The sequence below is a fragment of the Hemitrygon akajei genome, chromosome 6 (assembly GCF_048418815.1).
Source record: "Hemitrygon akajei chromosome 6, sHemAka1.3, whole genome shotgun sequence".
Classification (NCBI taxonomy): domain Eukaryota; kingdom Metazoa; phylum Chordata; class Chondrichthyes; order Myliobatiformes; family Dasyatidae; genus Hemitrygon; species Hemitrygon akajei.
In genome coordinates this window covers 166,452,861-166,479,277 of record NC_133129.1, presented here as the reverse complement: position 1 = coordinate 166,479,277, position 26,417 = coordinate 166,452,861, and the positions used below count along the sequence as shown (strand labels likewise).

The following is a 26,417-nucleotide window of genomic DNA, read 5'->3' as shown; positions in this document are numbered from 1 at the left end:
TCGGACTTTCATGCAGAACAGTCTCTAGAGCTTACAGAGAATGGTGCAGAACAGTTTCTAGAGTTCACAGTGCGAGAAACAAAAAAATAAATCCAATTAGTGTTCTGTGAGTGGAAATATCTTGTTAATGAGAGAGGTCATTGGAGAGTGGCCAGACTGGTTCAAGGTGACAGCAACTCAGATAGCTGTACATTACTACAGTGATGTGGATATTTTGTTGAGAGCTCTATCCTTGTCACTTGCCTTAAAAGATAACAACACAGAAGTGGTTCTGGGCATTAAATCTTAACTTCCAATGTTTTAATCACAGTAAACGTGACAGTTTTTAGCTGGGTTCACCTTGACAATGGTGGGAAAATCAGTTCAATGATGTTACAGGACAATGATCCCAATAATAATGCAGTGTGTAATCCAGTTCTGTTAATAAATGTCAGCTAGCTCTATTCTCTATTCTTTGTGAAGAAGCAGTGTAAGCCACATCTTGCTTTTGAAGTACCACCTTAACCAGGAGGTTTACTGCATAAAACAGCTAATTTCTTTCCTCTTTTCTTCAAAGATCTGAACATCACTGTATTTATTTCAAGGAATAAAATTGAACTCAACAGTTTTGAAAAGGCATCCTTCCTTATTATCTGGCTACTTCTGATATAAGATTATCAACTGTAATGATAGCAATTATTCTCTCATTGAGTCTTTGCTGACTTTCTAGGGTATTGACCACAATATCTTTAACTCCAGGTTTCTTGCAACTGCTATGTATTCAATCTTTGCTTCTCTCTCTTCAGCTTTCATATATCTTCCTCTGTTAACACATCCAATAGGCATATCAATGTTGATTAACAAATCTTTACCAGCTTCTCTGATTTGACTGAATAATAGCTTGGCACAGCCTAGATAGGCCTAAAGGCCTGCTCCTGTGCTGTACTGCTCTATGACAATGACTCCTGCTCATCTGTATCACACCGTTTCTCCTGGTCTTTACTTTGTTCTCCCTGCCACCTCTCCCTGATCTGAAACTTAAACTCTAATCGTTTTCTAGCTTTTCCTCATTCTGACAGAAGGGCGTTGACCGGAAACATTACGTTAGTTTCACGGAAGCCTCCGACCTTTTCAGCTTTTCCAGTTCTTTCAGATTTTATTATGTTGTATTAACATCAGTTTATTAAGCATTAATAGTTGTTCTATGTTGAGCTTTGTGTCATTTCACTGATTGCTCTTTGGGCTGCAACAGTGCATATAGAAACTCACAGATGTGATCTGATCCACCTGGAAGAAAGCCACAGTATTAATGTGTGTTATCTGAAGCCCCAGTTTTTTTAATAATTAATGAATGTTATTGAACGTAAACAAAGTCACTGAAGCGATTTGAAAGCTGGTGGATGTAGAGGTGTTTTATTTAACAAAAAATGAGCCTCAGGCATCATATTGAGACCTTTTCAGTGGAAGAGGCCTGGTCAACCCAAATTACATGACGTTTGACGGAATATATCCCAACAAAATGACAGAGGAATGGAGACATCTTCGCAGAAGCATTTAATGCAGATCACTTCCAGTTCCACTGTTGGCCAGCTTGCAGTAACTTGTTTCGGGGTTTATACTTTCATTGTTGAGTATCTCCACAACTTCTCATCTTTGTATCATCTGTTAAATACACAGCCTTTCCTCTTTCCTGTTGTGCACCCCAGGCTTCCTTTGCCTGCTGCTGGAAGCTGTGCCTTTAATATGGTAACAAGTCCTGGGATTCCCTCGGCAAATACTTCTAATTCTAATCCCCACTTTCACCTTCTCAGGATTACCTATTCAGCCACTGAGCAGAGATTAGTTACCCCTTCTATGGTTCAGTTTAATGTCAGAAAGTGTATACAGTGTACAACCTGAAATCCTTGCTCTTTGCAGACATCCATGAAATGAAGAAAAAAGTGAATGAATTACAGAAAAACATTAGAACCCCAAAGCCGCTCCCCCCATGCACAAGCAGCTGCAAAGTAACAACCCTCCCCATCCCCTCCCTCCACTTGTTCCAGTAGAAAGCATCAGCCCCCCCCCACCAAGAAATAGCAATCCCCCAGAGGCCTTGATCAAAAGACAATCAAAAACTACTGTCCATCCCAGCACCTCATCATCTCATCAGGCCTTCTCTCTCACTAACGAGGGACAGAGAGAGATATCGCTTCTGCCACATCGAGGGGAGGCCCACTGCTTGCTGGTCCGATGTTACAGTCTGCAGCATCACTTATTTCGAGCTTCTGAGACTCAAGAGTCAATAGACTCACTCTCAAGAGAGAGCAGTTGCTTGAATGCAGAGGCTTCCTCAAACTGCCCCCATTCTCTCGATGTTTTGATCTCCCCAACGTTCCAGTTGGCAATATCGGCGAGGACCGCACCCCGATGTCGCACATCTTCCAAGCTGTTCCTGGAGACACTGAAGTGCTGGGTGCGAGTTCTGAAGAGCAAGACTCCACCGTCCATGAGGAACACAGTTTGAGAGCAGCTGTAGATCATGGACTCTGACTTTGTGCAGGTAAAACTGCACAGGGACACATTCCGTATGAGAGGTGCTTTATGAGTGCAGTTAATATGTAACGGAGGAGAAAACAAGAAAAGCTAATATTGCTTTTATGATTTATTGTAAAGTGTTGAACACAAATAATTTAGATTTGTACATGATTAATTATGAAATTGTATATTGCAAAGGAATAACAGCAGTGTGTTACCAGAATAATTATCGGCATTTATTCAAAGAGTTAAGTATACCTTGGCAAGGTAGTATCAAATTAGTTTATACTGCTCACAGTCAGAACTTCTTTTATACAAAATATTATTGCAGGGATACCTTAATGTTTTGAAACGGAGGCAATAGTTTCAAGATGATAGCATTAAAGATCACTGCACTTGAGATTCAGAGATTCAAAAGTTAAGAATGTTAAATGGAATATTTCCATTATACCATATAAAATCCTTATGGAAAGACAAAATGTAACTTCTCCCAAAACGTGGCAACATGGATAATTCATAAAACCAATGTACATACCAAAGCACCCATGTCTTTTCTAAAATGCTGACTGCTATGCCACACAGTACAAGCACATTTCTGCTGTTCATTATAATTATGTTCAGCACTGGTAGCAAACAAGGAATTTTATCATTGAACAAACATTGATATAAAAACATACATCTTCTCATGAAACTTAAATTCTATTTAATATTAAGAACTTGTATGTAACTCTGTCAACTATGCCAACGTGCAAGTAAAACACTGAGGTCTAATTTATTAAAAGTTCTCTCAATTAGAGAAAAATCCATTCTCTACATGTAGAATGTGTGTGAAATGCCATTTTAATACTCTATGCATTGTATTTTGATTGAGGATCATTTTCTATAACAAGGTAATTAGGATTTCTTTCCATTCTCTTCCTCCAGGTAACACATTTGTTTGATAATGGAGGCACAGTTTTCTTTGCCATTTTCATGGCTCTTTGGGGTGAGTACAGTTCCAAATTTGTTGTTTGTTTATCTGAATAAACTACCCATTCTTTCAGATGGAACATATTTGATGTTACTACTGACAATAGCAAAAGGATCTGTAAATTCTCTCCTACGGTTTTCACTTGTATCTGTCTAAGATGTTTGTCTTGTGATTTAGTTTATGCGACATTTCCGTACGAAGGCGGTAAGTCATCCATCTGTATGGCATAGTTAACATTGCCCTCTGATTGTCCGCTGTAAGGTGATGGGTCATTCATGGCAGCAGGGTTGTAGTATGCTGCTCCATCCTGATACCTTAAATCCACAGTGTCGTCTGTGTTCAGACGAAGGACTGTAAATAAATTCAAATAGAAGGTAAATGCATTAGAAATCATGCAGATGTACACGGTAATGTGTTATGGTGGATTGATCATTTTGTAGTGATGTGTTAGCGATCTAATTATGCTAGTGCTGTCGTCCACTGCCATTAACCCACTTCCGAGAATTAGCTAGTACATCTCCAGGAGAATAGTTCTGATTGTTATGATGCTATCCTAGTGCAGTTGAAGTTATTGGGCAGCATTTTGCTGTCTTACCTCTCCAGTCATCTGAGTTCATACCCGACCCCTGTTGCTGTCTGTGTGCAAGCTCTCCCTGTAACCGTACAGATTTCTCTTGGCTGCTCTGATTTCCTCCCACATACGATGGTTGGTGGATTAATTGGCCACTGTAATTACCTAGTGTTATTCTGCATATCATAAGAATAACATAGCGAGCATGGCAGCTACAGAATATCTAATGTTGCTTGTGAGTGCTGTTTGCTACTCTAAAACTGCTACACCATTATGAATATTGTGATGGAATTATTTGCTCACTGGGTCAGAATGATATTTCTGGAACAAGAGTCTGTGAAGAGCCCACACAACACAAACTTTGAATGTGTTTTTAGTGTCTTAAATAAAGAAAACTAGACCCTCAGAACAGAAGTTTGTTGGAGATAATAGAATCACTGAGCACACATGCATTAAAGAGAGAATCCAAAATTCATTTTCTAGCTGTTCAAATAAACTTTGCACAAGGTAATAGGGAAATTAATTAAAATAAACATCGGAAAATCGGTTGAGAACAAAATATGCTGCTGATAATGCCATTGTCTGTTTTGTACTGTTATCCAGTATTAATTTATGCTGCTTTGTAATTCATGAATGGTTAGGTTTTCAAGGATAGTGTTCACTAATGGCAACTCAGGGAATAATTATTGGTGCATACTGGAGCCGAAACTGCACTGTTGACCTCCGAACAATCAGCAGGGGAAGGGAGAGCAAATTTCTGACTATGTCGACAGCACAAGTACATAATAGTGGTGGATTTCATTTACAATAATTTTAACTGGGATACATTGTAAAAGAAGAAGAGGATACAGAATTCTCAGCTACATACAGGAGAGTATTTTCAGTCGGAATACTTAAAACCCAAGATGAGGCGGGGAGTAGTGACTAGTTCTGTTTTTGGTTTTCGAAGTTAAGATTGGCAGGTGGAAAGAGTATCAGTGGGGGAGAATTTTATGTGGTTTGCCATGATTTAGTTTAATGTAGGGTAGTTGTAGAAGGATAAAACAGAATCAATTATTTTAAGCTGAGACAAGACAATTTTACTAGACTGAGAAGAGTGGCCTCGGAACCGATACTAGAAGATAAATTAATGTCAGAGCAAGAGGAGGCACTTCAGAAAAAGATTCAAAGGTGTCAGATTAACTGTGTTCCCCGCAAGGGAAAGGATGGATCTACTAAATCTAGAATCCCCTAGATGAGAAGATGCACAGGCAAAGAAGGAAGGCTTGAAACTGACACCATAAACACAATCTGGCAGAAAGTCTGGAAGCATGCAGGAGGTATAGCAGTGGAATTAAAAAGGAAAATATGAAAGCTAAGAAAGTGTGCAAAAGCACATTGACCAATAAAATTAATGAAAATCCATTGATGTTTTATTAGTACATGAAAAGCAAGAAAATAAGCAAAATGTTGAGCCTGTTAGGGATGAACGAAATACCCAATTTGTGGAAATGGAGAAAGTGGGTATATTTTCTCAATCTCTTCACAAAAGAAGGACATAGTGTTGATGTTATACATAAGGCAATAGAGTGTGAAGTATTGGATGGAATAACCATATAACAATAACAGCATGGAAACAGGCCATCTCGGCCCTTCTAGTCCGTGCCGAACGCTTACTCTCACCTAGTCCCACTGACCCGCACTCAGCCCATAACCCTCCATTGCTTTCCTATCCATATACCTATCCAATTTTGCTTTAAATGACAATACCGAACCTGCCTCTACCACTTCTACTGAAAGCTCATTTCACACAGCTACCACTCTCTGAGTAAAGAAATTCCCCCTCAATAAACAGGATAAGAAAGAAGTATTCTTTGAGAATAGATGCAGGACCAGGCCAAGTTGAATTAGGCCCCAGGTTGTTAAAAGAATGTATAAAGTGACAAGACCCCGAGCTAGAGCAAATGGGAAGGACCCATGTCCCAAAGCAGAGGGATCAAGATCTGGCATGGGAGCTGATCTTTGGTGAGAAGTTTTTTTGGGGGGTTCAAGAAGAACACACACACAGCAGTAGTGATCTGGAACTCTCCACCTAAAAGAATGTTAGAAGAAGAAACCCTCATCAGGTTTGAACAGTGGCCTACAGGACTGTGCACCAAGTGCTAGAAGATCGAATTTGGTCAGGTAATTCTTACTTGATTAGCACAGGCATGGTGGGCCTAAAGTCCTCTTCTTATGTCTTAAATTTTCTAAGATTTTCTGATTCTAGTACTGATATGGTTTGGTGTTTTAGAATGGGTAGGCGGTGACTCAGTACTCACTTATGTCAGTGAATGAAATAACTTAAGTAAACACTTAAAAGTCTCCAGCATTGCTTGTGCCTGAAATCCTGCACTTCTGTCAACTATATAACCATATAACAATTACAGCACAGAAACAGGCCATCTCGGCCCTTCTAGTCCGTGCTGAACGCTTACTCTCACCTAGTCCCACCTACCTGCACTCAGCCCATAACCCTCCATTCCTTTCCTGTCCATATACCTATACAATTTTTGTTCTAAATGACAAAATCAAACCTGCCTCTGCCACTTCTACTGGAAGCTCATTCCACACAGTTTCCACTCTCTGAGTAAAGAAGTTCCCCCTCGTGTTACCCCTAAACTTGTGCCCCTTAACTCTCAACTCGTGTCGTCTTGTTTGAATCTCCCCTACTCTCAATGGAAAAAGCCTATCCACGTCAACTCTGTCTATCCCCGTCATAATTTTAAATATCTCTATCAAGTCTCCCCTCAACCTTCTACGCTTCAAAGAATAAAGACCTAACTCTGACCATCCAATCCAGGAAATTGCTGCCTTTCCTAAATCAGCCCATTTGCCAAGACTACCATGAGGACATAAGCAAAAAGTAAGGTTTCAGCAACTACTGAAGGCCCAAAACATGATGGACTGCTGGGAAAACACATTATAACTGAACATTGGGCTGCAATTGAACTTGCCTTGAATTTAATGACGCTTAAACGTGTAAACAGGAGAAATTCTGCAGATGCTAGAAATCCAGGGCAAAACACACAATACTGGAGGAGTTCAGCAGGTCAGACAACATCTATGGAGAGGAATAAACAGTAAACGTTTTGAGCCAAGTCCAAAAATGTTGATTGTTTATTCGTTTCCATTGATGCAACCTGATCTACTGATTTACTTCAGCACTTAGTGTGACACTTAAAAGTGTGCGTGTGTGCCCAACATTTCTCTCTTAACCAGAGTTAAACCAGATAACCTAGCTATTTACCGTACTTACTGCTGTTAATAGGATCTTGCTATGCATAACATCACTTCTGTTTTCCTATTACATTGAAAAGGTAATTTATCAGCCTTTATGACTTTTGCCATTCCTGAACTCATGATAAATGCTCCATAAATGTAAAATGGTTTGCATCTAAGTAGAAGTATGTGATAAAATCTTACTATTTCACATAGAAATTGTGAAAGGTTTTTCAACAATGATCAAAACGTCAAACTGCAATTGACTGCTGATGGAAGTTTGGATTTTTTCATGTGGTGTTATTTATCCCAGTGAACTGCTGGTTATGAGCTGGAACAGGAATTAATTAAGATTTTTAATAAAGTGCTGGTTAAGTACTTAAGAGAAAACAAATTGCAAAATGTTAGAACAGAGCAGAGAATGGGATTGGATGGATTGTCTACCTAGACAATAAATGAAGTATAACGTCTGTTTCACACAATACCTGTCAAACTATACAAAATAACTTTTTTCCCTTCGTGGATACAGCTCACATCATTGCAATAATACAAACAGGAACTATTTGCCAGGTTTTTAAAAAAGTGAAAGTAATCTTAGATGTGATAGATCTTCTTTGTTGCCTTTAACTTCTGGTGTCAAACTTGAAAAGACCTTACTTTGCTTTTTCTGAACATGGATAAACTGTGATTTGTAGCAGGTTGTGCTTTTTGTGTGTCTGTGGTGTGTGTAATTATACATCGCAAAGAATTGCTTCTGCAGAATCACGAATGTATAATTTTCCTTTGTCTGCTACCTTTTCAAAAGCGGGGTTGTGTGGGCAGTTCTCTTACAAATTGAAATACCAAGAAATAACAATTATAACAAACATTCAATGAAGCTTGAAAGTGCCTCCGTTATTTTGTGATGGGCCAAATGTTTATTGCCTCTCTGCTGTAATTCTACATTTAATCTATTGGGGATTCTGTTAGAAAAACCAAGTTGTATTGATTCATTTCCATAATGACCCAAACTTGCTCTTTATCTGCCAGATACCACAAAGCACATTGATATTTAGATTAGTTATTTGTAAAGATTTGTGCAAAGCAACATCATTTCATTTGCTACAGGCTAAAGCCACCCGAGCTATCTTAATTTCCATCCTCTCTCCCTCTGCCCCCTTCTTCCTTTTCTCCTCCTTTTTGTAATGGGATCACAATTCAGAGAAACGAAAGAAGCTGCGGACAGGACGTGGGCAGCACACTACACAGCCGCAGTGATGCACTGCTGCCTCCCAGTTCTGGTAACCTTTTTTCAGTCCTAACCTGACGTACTCTCCATGCCACACACAAAATGCTGGTGGAACACAGCAGGCCAGGCAGCATCTATAGGGAGAAGCACTGTCGACGTTTCGGGCCGAGACCCATCGTCAGTCCTGACAGCGCTTCTCCCTATAGATGCTGCCTGGCCTGCTGTGTTCCACCAGCATTTTGTGGGTGTTGTTCGAATTTCCAGCATCTGCAGATTTCCTCGTGTGTACTCCCCATGAGGAGTTTGCTTGTTACACATGCAACTTTCCTCTGGGTGATCTGGTTTGCTCTCATCTACCAATGGTAGGCACTTCTGAGGGTCAATTTGCCTCAGTAAATTGCCCCTAGTGTGTGGATGAATGCCCCTAGAATCTGGGGATTGTCAAGAATAAAATGGGATTAGTGTAGATTTCTTGTAAATTGGTGCTCAGCAGTCAAAGTGTACTCAGTGGGCGAAAGGACTCTTTCCCATGTGCCATGCTGACTATCCCTAATGAAACTATGCTTCTCCAAATCTCATGAACCCTGTCCTCTTAAGAATTCTTTCTATTAGATCACCCATCACTGATATAAGGCTCACTGGTCTATAATTACTCTATTACATTTATCTGGTCTATAACATATCTATTACATTTCTTTAGCAGCATAACAGCATTTGCCATTCCTCCAATCCTGTTACTCATCCTGTGGCTAGGGAGGTTGTAAGGATTGTCATCGATACCCTATTAATCTCTTCTTTGGGTTCCCATAGAAACCTGAGGTATATACAGTCTGGCCCTGGGGACTTAACTATCCTTACGTTTTTCCAAATCTCCAATACTGCCAACTTCCTTAATCTCGATGTGCTCTAGCACATTAACCTGTTGCATGCCAGCCTTACATTCATCAACATCCCTTTCACTGTTGACAACTGAAGCTAAGTGTACACTTCGGACCTTCCAGAGACATGCTTCCTCTCTTACCCCCGATCAGTCCCACCTTCCCTCTGGTCATCCTTGTGCTTTTCACACTCATGTTGAATGTCATGGGTTTCTCCTAATTTATACTTGCCAATGGCTTCTCATGCTCCCTTCTAACTCTACTAGTTCTTTCTTAAGCTCTTGCTTGGCTACCTTATAACTCTGAAGAGTCCTGTCTGATGTTTGATTTTAAAAACCTTAACTACACTGCCCTCTTCCTCTTAACTAAATGTTCCACCCTTTCCCTGTCTCACTGGGACAAGCCTATTCTGAACCCCTTGCAAACAGCCTCCACATTTACGCTATGTTTTTCCCTGAGAACACTCGTTCTCAACGTTTCTGCCTAATACTCTCAAAATTAACCCTTCCCCAATTAAATGCTTTCCCATATTGTCTACTGCCGTCTTTGTCTGTGGCTGTGCTGAAGGTCAGGAATTCGTGCTCACTAGATAGATAGATAGATAGATAGATACTTTATTCATCCCCATGGGGAAATTCAACTTTTTTCCAATGTCCCATACACTTGTTGTAGCAAAACTAATTACATACAATACTTAACTCAGTAAAAAAATATGATATGCATCTAAATCACTATCTCAAAAAGCATTAATAATAGCTTTTAAAAAGTTCTTAAGTCCTGGCGGTTGAATTGTAAAGCCTAATGGCATTGGGGAGTATTGACCTCTTCATCCTGTCTGAGGAGCATTGCATCGATAGTAACCTGTCACTGAAACTGCTTCTCTGTCTCTGGATGGTGCTATGTAGAGGATGTTCAGAGTTTTCCATAATTGACCGTAGCCTACTCAGCGCCTTTCGCTCAGCTACCGATGTTAAACTCTCCAGTACTTTGCCCACGACAGAGCCCGCCTTCCTTACCAGCTTATTAAGACGTGAGGCGTCCCTCTTCTTAATGCTTCCTCCCCAACACGCCACTACAAAGAAGAGGGCGCTCTCCACAATTGACCTATAGAACATCTTCAGCATCTCACTACAGACATTGAATGACACCAACCTTCTAAGGAAGTACAGTCGACTCTGTGCCTTCCTGCACAAGGCATCTGTGTTGGCAGTCCAGTCTAGCTTCTCGTCTAACTGTACTCCCAGATACTTGTAGGTCTTAACCTGCTCCACACATTCTCCATTAATGATCACTGGCTCCATATGAGACCTAGATCTCCTAAAGTCCACCACCATCTCCTTGGTCTTGGTGATATTGAGACGCAGGTAGTTTGAGTTGCACCATATCACAAAGTCCTGTATCAGTTTCCTATACTCCTCCTCCTGTCCATTCCTGACACACCCCACTATGGCCGTGTCATCAGCGAACTTCTGCACATGGCAGGACTCCGAGTTATATTGGAAGTCTGATGTGTACAGGGTGAACAGGACCGGAGAGAGTACGGTTCCCTGCGGCGCTCCTGTGCTGCTGACCACCGTGTCAGACCTACAGTCTCCCAACCGCACATACTGAGGTCTCTCTGTCAAGTAGTCCACTATCCAATCCACCATGTGAGAGTCTACTCCCATCTCTGTTAGTTTGTGCCTTAAGATCTTGGGCTGGATGGTGTTAAAGGCACTAGAGAAGTCAAGGAATGTAATCCGCACAGCACAACTGACCCCATCTAGGTGAGAGAGTGATTTGTGCAGCAAATACGTGATAGCATCCTCCACTCCCACCTTCTCCTTATACGCAAACTGAAGAGGATCCTGGGCGTGCCTGGTTTGTGGCCTCAGATTCTGTATTATCAGCCGCTCCATGGTCTTCATCACGTGCGACGTCAAGGCAACAGGTCTGAAGTCATTCAACTCCTTTGGTTGTGGTTTCTTCGGTACCGGGACAATACAGGATGTTTTCCACTGTCTGGGTACTCTTCTCTGCTCCAGGCTCATGTTGAAGATGCGCTGTAGTGGTTCTCCCAGCTCAGTCGCACAGGCCCTCAGTAATCGTGGGGAAACTCCATCCGGTCCAGCCGCCTTGCTGGTACAGATCTTCCTCAGTTGACCTTCCACCTGTGCAGCCGTAATCCTGGGCGTGGGCAAGGTCTCCTGTGAGTGGCTATTTTCCTGTGAGGGAAGTAAGCCTGGTGTGGATTTCTGCGGTGAGGATGAGATTGAGCTGTCGAACCTGTTGAAGAAGTTGTTCAGCTGGTTCGCTTTCTCCACATCTCCACTTATGTTCGCCCCCCGCTTTGCACCGCATCCGGTGATGATCTTCATCCCATCCCACACCTCCTTCATGCTTTTTTTCTGCAGCTTTTGTTCTAGCTTCCTCCTATACTGCTCCTTTGCCCCCCTTATCTGCACTCTGAGTTCCTTCTGAACTCTTTTAAGCTCCAACCGATCACCATCTTTAAAGGCCCTCTTCTTCTGGTTTAGGAGGCCTTTGATGTGACTAGTGATCCAGGGCTTATTATTGGGATAGCAGCGAACAGTTCTAACAGGGACAACGGCATCCACACAAAAGTTAATATAGTCCGTTGTGCATTCAGTGACCTCCTCAACGCCCCCACAGAGCCCCCCTTGCAGTACATCCCAGTTAGTAGTACCGAAGCAGTCTCTCAGGGCCTGTTCAGCTTCAGGAGTCCACTTCCTAAAAGAGCGTGAGGTGGTGGGATGCCTCATCACAATTGATTTATATCTGGGCTGTAACAAATCCAGGTTGTGATCAGCTTTCCCCAATGAAGGCAGTGGGGATGCACTATCACTATCTCTGAAATGCTTGCCTGACTTACTCTTTGCCTAGTTAGAGATTCAGTATGACCTCTCTTCTAGTTGCTCTGTCCACAAACGTCAGGAAGCCAAGAAATAGAATGGGAAGCAGACACTGAATTATATTCAGAACAAGAATCAGAATCAGATTTACTATCACTGACAAATGATGTGAAGCTTGTTGTTTTGTGGCGGCAGAACAGTGCAAAGTCATCAAATTACTTTAAATTTCAAAACTAAATAAGGCAATAAAAAGCAATAATGAGATAGGCGTCATTGATTCATGAATTGTTTAGAAATCTGAGGCAGAGGCGAAGGGCTGTTCCTGAGTCATTGAGTGTGGGTCTTCAGACTCCGGTACCTCAACCCTGATGGTTGTAACAAGAACAGGGCATGTCCAAGATGTTGAGGGTACTGAGTGGTATATCAGTATCAGGGGATGTGAGGTGATAGTGTTTGTATGTTAGGAGAGGCTTTGCCGTGGGCTATGAAGGCTCAAATTGATCCGCCAGGCAATGTTTATTCACTTAACTGAGCTAGTAAACTAAGATAATCCATGCGCCACTCTGGCGCATCGGGCAGCAACCTTGCTGTTTCTTTAGTGTTTGGCTGTTTTATGAGGCCAGGTTGCTAGCTTGATGTTCAACCCAGCATGAGCAAGGAGCCAGCCAGACTTGAACCCAGGACCTCTTGCTCTGAAGACTGATGCAAATGCCACTTCACCACCGGAACAAAGCAAACTAAAATGGCTGCAAATTCACCTACAGTCAATGGTTGCATTGTAACCAATTTTGAAATTTGGTTCCATTGATTTCAGTGCAGCCAACATTTGGAAGCAGGGAACAGTGGAGGTAGGAGTCATTACACTCTTAAGAGTAAAATGGATAAGTATTTCAATCGAATGACGTGAAGGTGTAGAGAAAGAACTAGTATTGGCATCAAATGTGTAGCAGTCTTGCAAGGGGAACAGAATGGTGAAAACTTCTAAATAGTTTTAGAATATCTTACATATGGCATTTACATTTTCCCCAGGTGCAGTAGTTTAATGGGGCAGATCTTCCTTTGACTGGTGAGCATTCCTCTCCCCTGGAGCTTGCTAGCATCCTTCTCTTGGGACATGAGACCTAAGAGCAGAATTAGGCTATTGGCCCATTGAGTCTGCTCTGCCATTTGATCATGGCTGATTTATTACCTCCCTCAACCCCATTCTCCTGCCTTCTCCGCATAATCTTTGACACCCTTACTAATTAATAACTTAACAAACCCACCTTCACTTAAATATACCCAATGATTAGCCTCCACAGCTATCTGTGGCAGTGAGTGCTACTGATTCACCACCCTCTGGCTAATGCTTTCCTTTGGGAGGCAGTTCCCATATGATTGCCATAAATGGTCCCAGGTTAACTTTGAAACCTGGCGAGATACTATTTCAGACTCATCAGTTGCTGAATGTATGTGCCCATCATAGCCATATACAAGCATTCAAAAACACCATGGAAATACCAGCTGTAATTTTAGAAAAATAAAGCACTACAAACAGAATTAATTGAGGTAGAGAGGTATGCATAGACTATTTCCAGCAACTATTTCTTCTCAGTTTAATCTGTATTGTGCCAGGTTATTGTATTTCATTGGATGAACAGCTAGACGTTCCAGTTGAAGAATTAAGTCCAATGAAACTTGGACTCCGATGAGCCTGCCAACATCCCGCTGGAACCCTGGAGCCCGTAGTTATTTGGAACAGCAGAATACATTAATTTTGTTTGCCCCAATAACTAACTGAAGCTGTGTAAAAGGGTCAACACCATTGATGCAGGGTTTGATTTACTGCTTACCTGGGTCATTAGGGAAGGTATCGTACAGTCTGCGATGACTGATGTTGTCTGACTTTCTGCGCGTACACAACACGTAAGCAACAAGCAAGACCAGGGTGAGACCCAAGATGGTGCCAAGTATTGCCCCAATCACCACACCTCCTTGATTTTCCTTCTCAGTAGCAGATGCATCTAAAACGTTATGGAAATGATTATGATTACAAATTTAGCAAATCTGGCCTGCTACTGCAGACTGTTAATGCCTTAGCTCATTACAGCATAACATTTACTGGTTTATTTTTCATATAGCAGTTTTAATTCAGAGGTAAACAGTTGTGCAGAAGTTGAAGCAAAACTAGTTCAGTAGCTTAATGCACATATTAATTGGTGTTTCCCTATGTTGCATTTACAAGTCTGCCCATTGGGAATACTTATATTCACAAAGAAGTAAGTTAAGCATATTTTGCTGTAGAGTTGCTTCTTATAGTACAATGTCAAATGAATTCACTTTGATTCTGCTGAATAGCAGCAAAGAAGTTTAGAATGAGCTTCAGGTAGTGTTGAGCTTCCAGATTAAAAATGTTAAGGTTTGATTTTTTTCCCCTATATTCTGATTGGGACTCTCAGAGCTTTCTGTCTACTGGCGACATGGCAGATTGTAACATCAAAGGAGCAAGCTGCTGGCCCACCCTGTCGTTGTTGTAGGAGCGATATTTTTCACTCCCTCACTCGTGAGAGAGAGAGCCAGTCAAAGATACTGAAGGGTTGAGATGGACAGTAGATTTTGATGGACTGTAGATCAGGGTCTCTTTGGGCTTTGCTATTGCTTGCATGGTGGGCGGTAGGGATTGATACTTTTGCTGGAGCAGGTGGGAGAAGGAGAGGGGGAAGGATGATGCTTTTGTGTGCGTGGGAGGCGAGAGGAGGGTTTGGGGTTCTAACGTTAACTATCATTCATTCTGGGATTCTTTTTCCCTGTTTTGGAGATGTCCATGAAGAGTAAGAATTTCAGGTTGTGCTCTGTATACACTATCTGATATTAAATTGAATTATTGAACCATTGGTGAGAAGGCAAAGCCAGTGAAGCCCATTTTCTGAGTTACTAGTTCTATTGGGCTGAAATGTCAGCTGTACTTTTTTCCATAGATGCTGCCTGGCCTGCTGTGTTCCTCCAGCATTTTGTGTGTGTTACTTGGATTTCCAGCATCTGCAGATTTTCTCTTGTTAGTGCCATGTAGTGTCTTCTTTTCTTTATCTATCTCTGTCCACTAGAGGCAGTGTTCTTCTGTCATTCAGAAGCAAGTCATGGTCGTAATCATATGCAATCTTAATTAACTATTCTCTCCAGGGATGTTAGGGGGGAGGGGTTAAGGGGAGGGGAGCTGGGTAACACATTTTTTTTTCTCATACACATTTATTCTGTAACTATTTGAAAACAATAAAAAAAGTTTTTAAAAAAATAAATAAAATAAAATAATTTGGGTTTTTTTTTGTAGTGTGGTGGAATGTCGAAGATGCATAAAATGAGTTTAAACTACCTGGAGCTTTGACAGGAGATAAAGGTTCATCCCCTCCTTTCCCTTCTGTTAAAGTCTTGTCAGTGGTGTCTGTGAGTGGGATCTCAATCCAGTCACTGTCCAGATTGCAAGAGGGTGAGGAAGGTTGGCATAATCACCCATATAAATCTGACTCTCTGACTGTCTGAAGAACATGCTCAAATTTAAAAATGCTTTGTCATTTTAGAGCATAGATCATGTTATGAAGTAGTTGGGCAGGACAGTTGAAACCAGATGACACTAAGTAAAGAGATTGGTACAAGGCCAATGGGAAAGTGCAGTGAAATGAAACTGATAACAAACACTTTCTCAGATCTGTCAGGGGCTCGTTGGCCAGAGACTCACAGGCTGTGCTGTATTATTATAAATTGAATCAAAACTGTAACCAAATGATTCACAATTAAAAGTCAAGCCATAATAGTTCTTTTAAAAAAGAGTAATATTACACTCTGAATTACTTGGCTTTTCCATTTTAGCATTAATGTACACTCAGTGGCCTATTTATTAGGTATAGCTGTACACCTGCATGTTAAGGCAAATATCTAATCAGCCAGTCATGTGGCAGCAACTCAATGCATAAAAGCAGGCAGACATGGTCAAGAGGTTCAGTTGCTGTTCAGCGCAAACATCAGAATGCAGAAGAAATGTGACTTTGACCATGGAATGATTGTTGGTGCAAGACAGCATATTTTGGTTATCTCAGAAACTGCTGATCTGGGATTCTCATGTACAACAGTCTGTAGAGTTTACAGAGAATGGTGTGGAAAACAAAATGCGTCCAGTGAGCGGCAGTTCTGTGGGTGAAAATGCCTTGTTAATGATAGAGTTCAGAGGGGAATGGCCAGACGGGTTTGAGCTGACAGGATGGTGACAGTAAATCAAGTAACCATGCATTACAACAAAGGTGTGAAGAAAAGCACCTCTGAACACATGACACATCAAACTTTGAAGTTGATGAGCTACAGCAACAGAAGACCACACCAGGTACCACTTCTTTTCCCAGTAATGTAACCACTGAGTATAGATTGAAATCTTTAGAGGCAAGTAGGTTGCTAACTTAGTTGCACAGGTTGAACTTTTCTTTTCCTGATCCATGCTGTACCACAGCAGAAAATGATCTCTGAACATCTTGCTCAGAACAGGACAATCATTCACTTAATGTACAGAGACACTTCCCAGGTTATGTTCCTGAGAACTGTCAGTAACCCGAAGTTTCCATAGGTTGAAAATGCTGTCAGCTAAGACTACAAAGCTTAATTAGCTGCAGATTACTACAAATCTCAGTTAATTTAAGATATCAGTGAGACCTTAGTTAAAATTAAGTGTTTAGTACAGATCAATGCTACAGATTCCATACCTGATGCCTCCAGATCTGTGCTCCAGATTGAGATTCAAACTAGAGATCATGAATTAAAGGTGAAAGGTGATGTTTTTAAGGAGAACATGAGGGGAAGCTACTTTACTCAGAGGGCGTGGGAGTATATTACAAGCTGCCATCACAAATGTTGGATGCAGATTTGATTTCTACAATTAAGAGAAATTTAGGTAAGTACATCAATGGGAGAGGTATGGAGGGCTATGGTCTGATGTAGTCGATGCGACTAGGCAACATAATAGATCAGCACAGATTAAATGAGCCAGAGGGCCAACTTCTATGCTCTGTAGCTCTATGACCTAGAGCAAAGAATGTGGGTAAGAGAGTTTCGCTCTTTCTTTTGGTTTTTTGTGGTTCAGAGTTACAAGCTCTTTGCAATGCTGGGAAGATAACCTAACAAAACATGCCCTTGATATTTCTGTTAGAGGTCTTACCTTTCCCATTGTTAGTTGTTTCACTGGTTGTATTGATTGTCGTAATAGTGAAATCATTGATGGTTGTTATTGTAGTACTGATTGTCGTACTGTCAGTAGATGAGCGTACAGTTGTTGGAGTTGTACCAGTGTTCATATCTGGGACAGTTGTTGAAGTATTGCTGGATGTTGTTGATCCAGAATCTGTAACAGTTGTAACAGTATATTCTGTGGTATTAGATGTCATATTAGGATTTGCTGTTGTCTCAATAGGATTTACCGTTGTCTCATTAGGATTTGCCGTTGTCCCATTGGGTTTTGCTGTTGTCTCATTAGGATTTACCGTTGTCTCATTAGGATTTGCCGTTGTCCCATTGGGTTTTGCCGTTGTCTCAATAGGATTTACCGTTGTCCCATTAGAATTTGCCGTTGTCCCATTGGAATTTGCCGTTGTACCATTAGAATTTTCTGGTGTCACACTGGGACTTATTATTGTCATACTAGAATTTCCTGTTGTCACATTAGGATTTGCCGTGGTCATATTAGGATTGCTGGTAGTTTCTACTGCTTCAGTTGTGCCATTGCTTACAGTGGGTTGACTTGTTTCTGTAGTTATAGGTAAAGGGGTGCTTTTCGCTGATGTAGTGTGTGGGGTATTAGAGCTTTCCATGGGTGTGGTCACATCTGTTGTGAAAGTAGTAATGGTGGGATTGTTACTGGTTGATTCTACAGAAATTATACTGACAGTGGTAATTACTGATGTGTCACTGACAGTAGAAGTTATCTTTGAAACTGTTGTACTATTTTCAGTTGTAGATTCTGAACTTCCAATTGTCCATAGTTGGCAAGTTAGACAAGAGGATATTAAAACTCTCAGAAGCAATTCCATTGTGTTCATTCCTTTGATAAATATCTGCTGAATTGAATCCTGGAAAAGATCATCAAATTAAATACGGCTAAGAAACTTCCATAGTAGTTTCTTTGGAATTTAGTTTATATCTCCAACAAATAAAATTGAACTGTAGCATAGCTTGTTGCATTTTGAGTGACAAACCTAATTTGCATATGAACACATTTACAGAAACAATAATCATGGAAAAATAATTAATAAACTTCTGCTCACCTTTGTGTTCATTCAGCAGTCAGTACAAATGAACCAAAGGCAAATTGCATTTCACCATTACCAGAGAAATGCTTGATGAAGTAACCAAAAGAAGTTGATGAAAGGAATGAAGAGAGGTTGCCTACATGGGTTTGTAGCAAATGCCTGAAAAACTGTCACATAAAAGGTGATGAGCAAAGCTCAGAATGCAATTGGAGATTAGCAGCAGGAACATCAAGTTGGTTTAGGGAGACAGAAAATAGAGGTTAGTTGAAAAGTTCTGGAGGAACGCAACAAATTAGGCAGCATCTATGGAGGGGAATAAACAGTCAGAGTATCAGGCTGAAATCCTTCACCAGGACTGGAAAGAAAGGGTGCAGAAACCAGAATAAGAAGGTGGTGGGAGGGGAAGAGGGGAAGGAGCCCAATCTGACAGATAGGTGGAAGGTGGATGGGTGGGGGATGCAGGATGAAGTGATCGGGAAACACCAATATAAAATCAAACAGGTCTGCTCATCATTTAGAATGAAAACATTTTGTGTATTTTTCTTGTTTTCTGGCAGTCTGTATCACTTCATACATCTCTGCACTAAATTCCATCTGGCACTGCTGATATTTTGCCAGCCTGTTCAATCTTCCTGCAGTCTTTACCTTCCTGCTCACTGTTCACACTTACATGTTCAGTACAGCACAGTACAGGCCGCCGAGGTTCAGCTGACCTTTTAAACTACTCTAAGATCAACCTCACCCTTCCCTTTCATAGCGCCTTCCACTTGTCTTTCATCTGTGTACCTGTCTAGTCTCTCAAATGTCCCTACCCTCCCAGCAACCCTGGCAGTGCTTTCCATGTAACCACCACACTCTGTGTAAAAATCAGATTTTGACAACACTCTGTATTTTCCTCCGATCACCCCATGTTAGCCATTGACCCAGAATATCCAAGAGATGGGAAAGGAAGTACATTTGAGTTAGTTGTAGTGGAGGTAGATGCATATTGAAAGATTGAGGAGTGGAGGCAATGTGTCTACCTCCACTATAGCTATGTCAAATCTGCTTCCCTCCCCATCTCTTAAGTGTTCTGGGGAGCCACACAACCATTTTTTATGCAATTTGCACAAAATGCAGTGCAGCATGTTTTAATTTCCAGGTTGAAGACTTATTCAGCAGGGTACGTAACTTCAGATATTTCCTTTGAAGGCTGCTTGAATAGTAGCCTAATCAACCTCTGATAAAGCCTAATTTGTTGTTTTAAAATTGAACAATAATAGGTGTGGTTTTACCTGAATGAAGGTCAACTGTCAATGAAAAATATTTGCAAAGGAATTATATTGAATTTTTTAATGCCAAAAATATTAAGCTTGTCACTGATGACTGGTGTGATTTTACTTAATCTGAGGGTGGACTAATGTGATGTTACATAATGGGTACCTTAATAATATAAATCATCATCTTTCTATTTTTAATCATGTGAGCTGTTACTTTGTTATATTGGACACCATTTTATACAACACATCCATATTTTTTTCCACAAAGGCAGAATACATTTTCAACAATTAATTATCAGCACTGCCATTAGTCCTGTATAACACATGATTACCTCACCCACTAAAAGTTCAAGGTGTTGTGTATCAGCAATGTGTGCACAATGATCAGATAATTTTCTTTATGTGGGGCTAAGCTAAGACAGTGTATCAGGGGCAATGTTAGTATGCAGTCAAAGTTAAAATCTGTTTGAATTAATAGAAACATAGAAAACCTACAGCGCAATACAGGCCCTTTGGCCCACAAAGCTGTACCGAACATGTCCTTACCTGAGAAATTACCTAGGGTTACCCATAGCCCTCTATTTTTCTGAGCTCCATATACCTGTCCAGGAGTTTCTTAAAAGACCCTATCGTATCTGCCTCCACCACCGTTGCCGGCAGCCCATTCCACGCACTCACCACTCTCTGCATGAAAAACCTACCCCTGATATCTCCTCTGTACCTACTTCCAAGCACCTTAAAACTGTGACCTCTTGTGCTAGCCATTTCAGCCCTGGGAAAAATGCCTCTGACTATCCACACGATCAATGCCTCTCATCATCTTATACACCTCTATCAGGTCACCTCTCATCCACCGTCACTCCAAGGAAAAAAGGCTAAGTTCACTCATAAGGTATGCTCCCCAATCCAGGCAACATCCTAGTAAATCTCCTCTGCACCATTTCTATGGTTTCCACATCCTTCCTATAGTGAGGTGACCAGAATTGAGCACAGTACTCCAAGTGGGGTCTGACCAGGGTCCTATATAGCTGCAACATTACCTCTCAGCTCCTAAACTCAATCTCACAATTGATGAAGGCCAATGCATCGTATGCTTTCTGAACCACAGAGTCAGTCAACCTGCACAGCAGCCTTGAGCGTCTTATGGACTCAGACCCCAAGATCCCTCTGATCTTCCACACTGCCAAGAGTTTTACCATTAATCTTACTTGAATTGACTAACTTTGGAAAGAGAATTATGACAATACATTTTTGTCTGTTCAGCTGAATCAAGATCACAGAATGTTGTGTTAACTTACATACTCTTCTAATAATGATGGATAGAAATTGGGTGAAAATCACTTTTCACTAATATTCCGTCTTGACTACTATATTGGTATTTTGGTCACAACAGCAATTCCTTATATATTGGCTGATCTTATGCATTTATTTGCATCTTTCATGAAATATATTTATGTGGTGTAGATAATGTATTGAGACATATCAAGGCCTCACAGGAAACAAAATGGAAAAAAAAAGCTAGTGGCCACTAGCAAACAAAATCTTACACTGAGACATGCTGTATAAAGAGAAATTACATCTGATGACTGGAAGGTAAGCCAAAGAGCAAGGTTTCACGGGGAGGAGGATGGAATTTCAAAGGTTGGTGCCAAGGAATCTGGATTTGACAGTGTGAATGGGGAATACACTAAGGGCCAAAAACTAAAAGGATGCAGAGATTTTAAGTTACCACAATACATAGAGTGAAGACCATGAAGGGATATTCAGACTTGAAAAATCAAGACTTGACCAGGCCAAGATCTAGAATCGGTCAAGAAACAAAAGTTCAGCTTGCATCTTGTTACTCCGGCTTGGCCTGGCCTGTCATTTGAACATTTAATCTGTTCTGTCCTTGATCTTCAGGATATGAGTAGTCTTTAAGCTAAGGAGTAACTAGAGATATTAGTCTGTCTGTCTGTCTCTCTCTCTCTCTCTCTCTCTCTCTCTCTCTCTCTCTCCCTCTCCCTCTCCCTCTCCCTCTCCCTCTCCCTCTCCCTCTCCCTCTCCCTCTCCCTCTCCCTCTCCCTCTCCCTCTCCCTCTCCCTCTCCCTCTCCCTCTCCCTCTCCCTCTCCCTCTCCCCCTCTCTCCCTCCCTCCTCCCCCCCACCCCCGGAACAAGGATGACAAAACTTTTTGAAGGCCTGCACCCAAACTGACGATAATCTTATAAAAAAAATTCTCCCATGTGCTATGTTAATTTTGAGCAGAGATAATCATGACAATAACTGTGGACTTCTTAAGGAAAGAGGATGAATTCTGTGGCTTATTTGCATATATTCCTTGCTTTGCTATTAATGAAAGTATAACAGAGACAAATTGAAATAAATGAAGCATTATGAAAACATGTTCAAATATTATTAGTATTAATCTTTTTAAAAGAATTGAAAGTTAACATTATTTCTAAATATTATTGTTATTGTCTGAAACGTTATTCTGTGAAAACATCTCACTGCCCTTCTGTTGTAACAAATTATTTACTACTTCATTTGGCAGTAAAAGTAGTCATTGTGTATTTTTTATTATCTTTTTATAATCAAAAGGCAGCACTGCATGCTGCATGTCAACAAAATTCTTGCACAGTCTTCCTTGGGCAGTATGCCATAGGTTCACCATCCCCGACGCCAAAGCCAAACCCAATAGATCCAGCTTTCATCCCCCTTCACCTCCTGATACACTTACATACAATTTAGTCATTGATTGGAATTTAATTTGCCAACTCATCAGACAGCCAAACCCACCTCTGACCTTCCTAGAATCCGTAGCTTGACCCATACATTTATCTGAGTGTCACGCGATTCCTTTCCTCCAGTTTACTCTCAAAAGTCAGTTCAGTCCTCAAGAGTAACTTAACCTGTTCTTATACTTAGGTATTGATTATTTCTCTTTCAAGAGTTACTGTTACAGTTTAAGAATAAGGGGTAGGCCATTTAGAACAGAGATGCAGAAAAACTTTTTCATCCAGAGAGTGGTGGATATGTGGAATGCTCTGCCCCAGAAGGCAGTGGAGGCCAAGTCTCTGGATGCATTCAAGAGAGTTAGATAGAGCTGTTATAGATAGCGGGGTCGAGGGATATGGGAAGAGGGCAGGAACGGGGTACTGATTGTGTATGATCAGCCATGATCACAGTGAATGGCGGTGCTGGCTAGAAAGGCCAAATGGCCTACTCCTGCACCTACTGTCTATTGTCTGTTGTTATATAACTTACAATTGACCACATCATCGTCTCCATTTCTTGTTGTATTGCCAAGCTCCCTTAATGTTGAAAGTTGTGGAAGATATTACAACCTGATCCCCTTTTTTTTTTGTCATCATCTAGATCAGGGGTTCCCAACCTGGGGTCCATGGAACCCCTTGCTTAATGGCATTGGCCCATGGCATAAAAAGGTTGGGAACCCCTGAACCAGAGGAATCCTTTCAACCTGACATCCTCATCCCCTAAGGAACTGAAATCACAGAATTTTATTATAATAATTATATCTGATTCCTTCTTTCCTTTTCATTTCACCCTGTCTAGGGTATGATAAACTATACTTTTTATCAATACCACTCTTTAGTAGTATATCCCCTTTGTATCATGGCCCCATTGATATCTATCTCATGGGAGATTTGGAAATCTTTTAGCTAGTCATTTATAACCGTGTTGTATTCACCATGTGGCATCATGAAAGTGCAAGTTATCGTTCGTTCCTACTGTAGGCCTGAGGCTGCACGTTTACCACAGATGTGTTTCAAAGATCCACTATAGCCCTTCTCCTACTTTTCATCCAGGTTTGCCTCACAACGTGATTCTCTTTACGTGATTCCAATGCTACTTTAATCAGAATCAGAAACAGGTTTATTATCACCGACATGTGACATGATATTTGTTGTATGTGATTCACAATTTTTACTGTTACATGGTGATATTTTGGTGATTAGGAGGAAAAATTATCTTTTTTTTTGTCATTCAAATTCTCAGTGACAATGTCAAAGCTTTCTTGATTGATTACCATTGTTGTATTTTGCCTCTGAATTTCATTATGCAGGTGCTTAACTGAGTCTGAATTCTGATAGTATACCAGTGTAGTGTTTAGTTCAAATTAGAACCAAGTTTGAAACAATGACTCACCTCTATCAGTAGGACAACACCCTCCAACTATGGGTGGTCTTGGTTTCTACTTTATTCCTATCTTTGAGAAGCCAAGCTGCCATTGTGTCTAGTTTCAATTTCTGTGACATACTTCCTACTTAGATCTGCCTGATTTAAACTCCAACCTATTATATTCACTCTTGTGTGGAGTCATCAGTCACTGTTGTCTTTTTGGATTTCTTATCCCTGAGCATATTGAAAATGTAGTCTTCGACTTTATCTGAAATCCCTCAGCTGGCCTACACTAGCTTACTTCTGCAGCTGCACATAGTAGTTCATCACCTGCACCAAATGCAAGCTGCTCTTCGTTCGTACCTCTTGTCTAGATCACTAGTATCAAGAATACTTGGATATTCTTTCTTGCAAAGTGGGGATTTTTAACCTAAACCCTTGGACATCACTGAGTCACTCTTCATCTTCTCCTTAAACAAGCCTTCGTGACTGAAACTTAATTATTTCATTTAACAGCTTCCTCCCTAGTATGACTTGGGCAGAGTAGTCAACCAGCATAAAAGATATATAACATATATAACATAGAAGAGTTCAGCACAGGAAAAGACCTTTCAGCCAACCCAATTAAATTAAATCTCTCCTGTCTGTGTATGATCTATATCCCTCCATTCTATGCATGCTCATGTGTCAATGTAAAAGTATCTTGAACACTACTATCATATCAGCTTCCAGTACTACCCTGGCAACCTGTTCCAAGCCCAATCAATTGTGAAGTAATTAAGGGATTGTGAAGGTACAGTATGGTAAAGAGTAAGCTCAAAATTCGGGTTGTAGAAGTAACCTCTGAGTGCAAGAAGGGAAGATATCATGTCACAGCGTGCAGTATAATTTCAATCGTAATGGAGTCTCTGTCCTCTGAAATGCCCGCTGTGAAACACAGAGCATTGTGAAGACCTTAGAGATGATGCCTGCAGTGTAATTGCAGCAAAGCTATAAAATGATATTCGCATCTGATTGAATCTTCTGTGTATTAGATTGTATTTGAGATATTTTTCTTGTGTTGTAGAATGTTCAAATGCTTGGTACACCTAATGGGCTGAATGCCTCCTGTGGTATAAACTGCTACAAAACTACTTAATATCAATGTTAATTGTACCAAATTCACAGAGTACATAAATCTTATGAAAGCTAATATTAACTCCTTTCCAAAACCTTGCCCCAACTTCAGTATTAGTATGCATGATAAGCATTCCTTAACTTGATAACGTATAGATTAATTTAAGCATTCAACTCAATAAGTATTATTAATGCGCCATTGAAAACTTTTACTTTCACGTCAAGAGAACAACAATAAAGAGACGTAATGTTGCTGGCTGTGAAAACGTATCTGTCCACTTGTAGCACAGACATATTTTTTTAAGACAGAAATGCTCTCAAATGTGAATGTGCTGTTATTTACATAAAGTTATGCTGCAACTCTGTACTGTTGTAGGAGAATGGGAGCAGAGAGTGAGCTCACCTGTATAGATCACAAACATTGCCAAAAGCTTTCTGAGTAGACAGGCCTGCTTTGTGCAGCTAAATTCTTTATAACTCCGAGTTAACTAAGCAGGTTTATCAAGGAAAACAACAGCTGAGGTCAATCCACACATAATCTATACTTCATTTAGTAACTACCAAAGATAAGGTTGTAGCCTGAATATTCTTTATTAATATTTAGCGTTTGGCTTGTGTGTAAACATACAACTGGAAAATGTGTTATTCTCTTCAACACTTGAAGATTTTGTAAACAGTGAAAGAAAAAGTTTGTCACTTATGTGCCCTGCAGCTTTAATTTGTTGACATGATGTTAAGTGTGTGTATTCCAAGCAGGAATCGTACACCACAACTGTAGTTGGCTCTGATTTATTGAACAGAGGTAAGAATTGTTCCACAGTTCAAACTGTTTCAAACTGAACCAAACTGTAGAAATAAGAATTAAGAGAGCACTTACCTTCTTTCAGCCGATGTGATTCAGAGGGAATAAACTGTAGGAGTTGTTGGTGTCTCCCAAGTTAGTTATGTCCTGTGTAGTTCAGGAGAGCACAACTGCATATGCAGTGGAGTAGTGAATGAATTTAGTGAGCAGGTGTGGATACTTCTTACAGTCAGAACCGGATCAACCTGATCAGCCATTTGATTGCATTCATTTACATGTACAGCAAACACTTAACAGGTAAGATGGGTGTGTTCTTTTCACTTAACCGCATATCAATTCTCTGCTGAAATATTTCGGTGACGCATAATCTTTTGTTTAGTTAATTAGATCAGCACCCTGGCCAAGTAATATTAGTCTACTAAATAGCAAGTCTTTTGTTAGCAGTGCTGGTGGATACAGATTTTCAATAAAGTAGAAGTGATTGGTGTGCTGTGCTTGATTTAAAGCCACTTCAGTACACAAAGCCCTCTTTTAGGAATTTTGGTTAGATTGGTGTCTTCTAAAGACTTAAAAATGAATTTGTCCTATATATTGTATTGTGGTAATATAATATTACTGACG

General features: G+C 40.6%; 2 protein-coding genes across 2 annotated transcripts in view; one reads left to right on the top strand and one right to left on the bottom strand.

The window, feature by feature from the left end:
• Nucleotides 1-26,417, top strand: part of ano3 (anoctamin 3) — a 386,470-nt gene that overhangs the window by 262,747 nt on the left and 97,306 nt on the right. The window contains exon 14 of the mRNA XM_073049723.1: nucleotides 3,421-3,481. Coding sequence (XP_072905824.1) covers nucleotides 3,421-3,481 — 61 coding nt within the window. The remainder of the gene's footprint in view (nucleotides 1-3,420; nucleotides 3,482-26,417) is intronic.
• Nucleotides 2,711-26,087, bottom strand: LOC140729675 (uncharacterized). The gene is made up of 4 exons (XM_073049722.1): nucleotides 25,872-26,087; nucleotides 17,412-18,318; nucleotides 14,068-14,238; nucleotides 2,711-3,817 (listed from the first exon to the last, which is right to left on the bottom strand). The coding sequence occupies exons 2-4, from the start codon at nucleotides 18,286-18,288 to the stop codon at nucleotides 3,645-3,647; spliced, it is 1,221 nt and encodes a 406-aa protein (XP_072905823.1). The 5' UTR covers nucleotides 18,289-18,318; nucleotides 25,872-26,087; the 3' UTR covers nucleotides 2,711-3,644.

Bases quoted from the DNA above. Each gene is read 5' to 3' on its own strand.
- LOC140729675 (XM_073049722.1), bottom strand. From the start codon at position 18,288: ATGAACACAATGGAATTGCTTCTGAGAGTTTTAATATCCTCTTGTCTA. The intron at 14,239-17,411 runs GTAAGACCTCTA...ATAACGTTTTAG, and splicing joins AACAACTAACAATGGGAAAG to ATGCATCTGCTACTGAGAAG. The intron at 3,818-14,067 runs GTAAGCAGTAAA...ATTTATTTACAG, and splicing joins TACCTTCCCTAATGACCCAG to TCCTTCGTCTGAACACAGAC.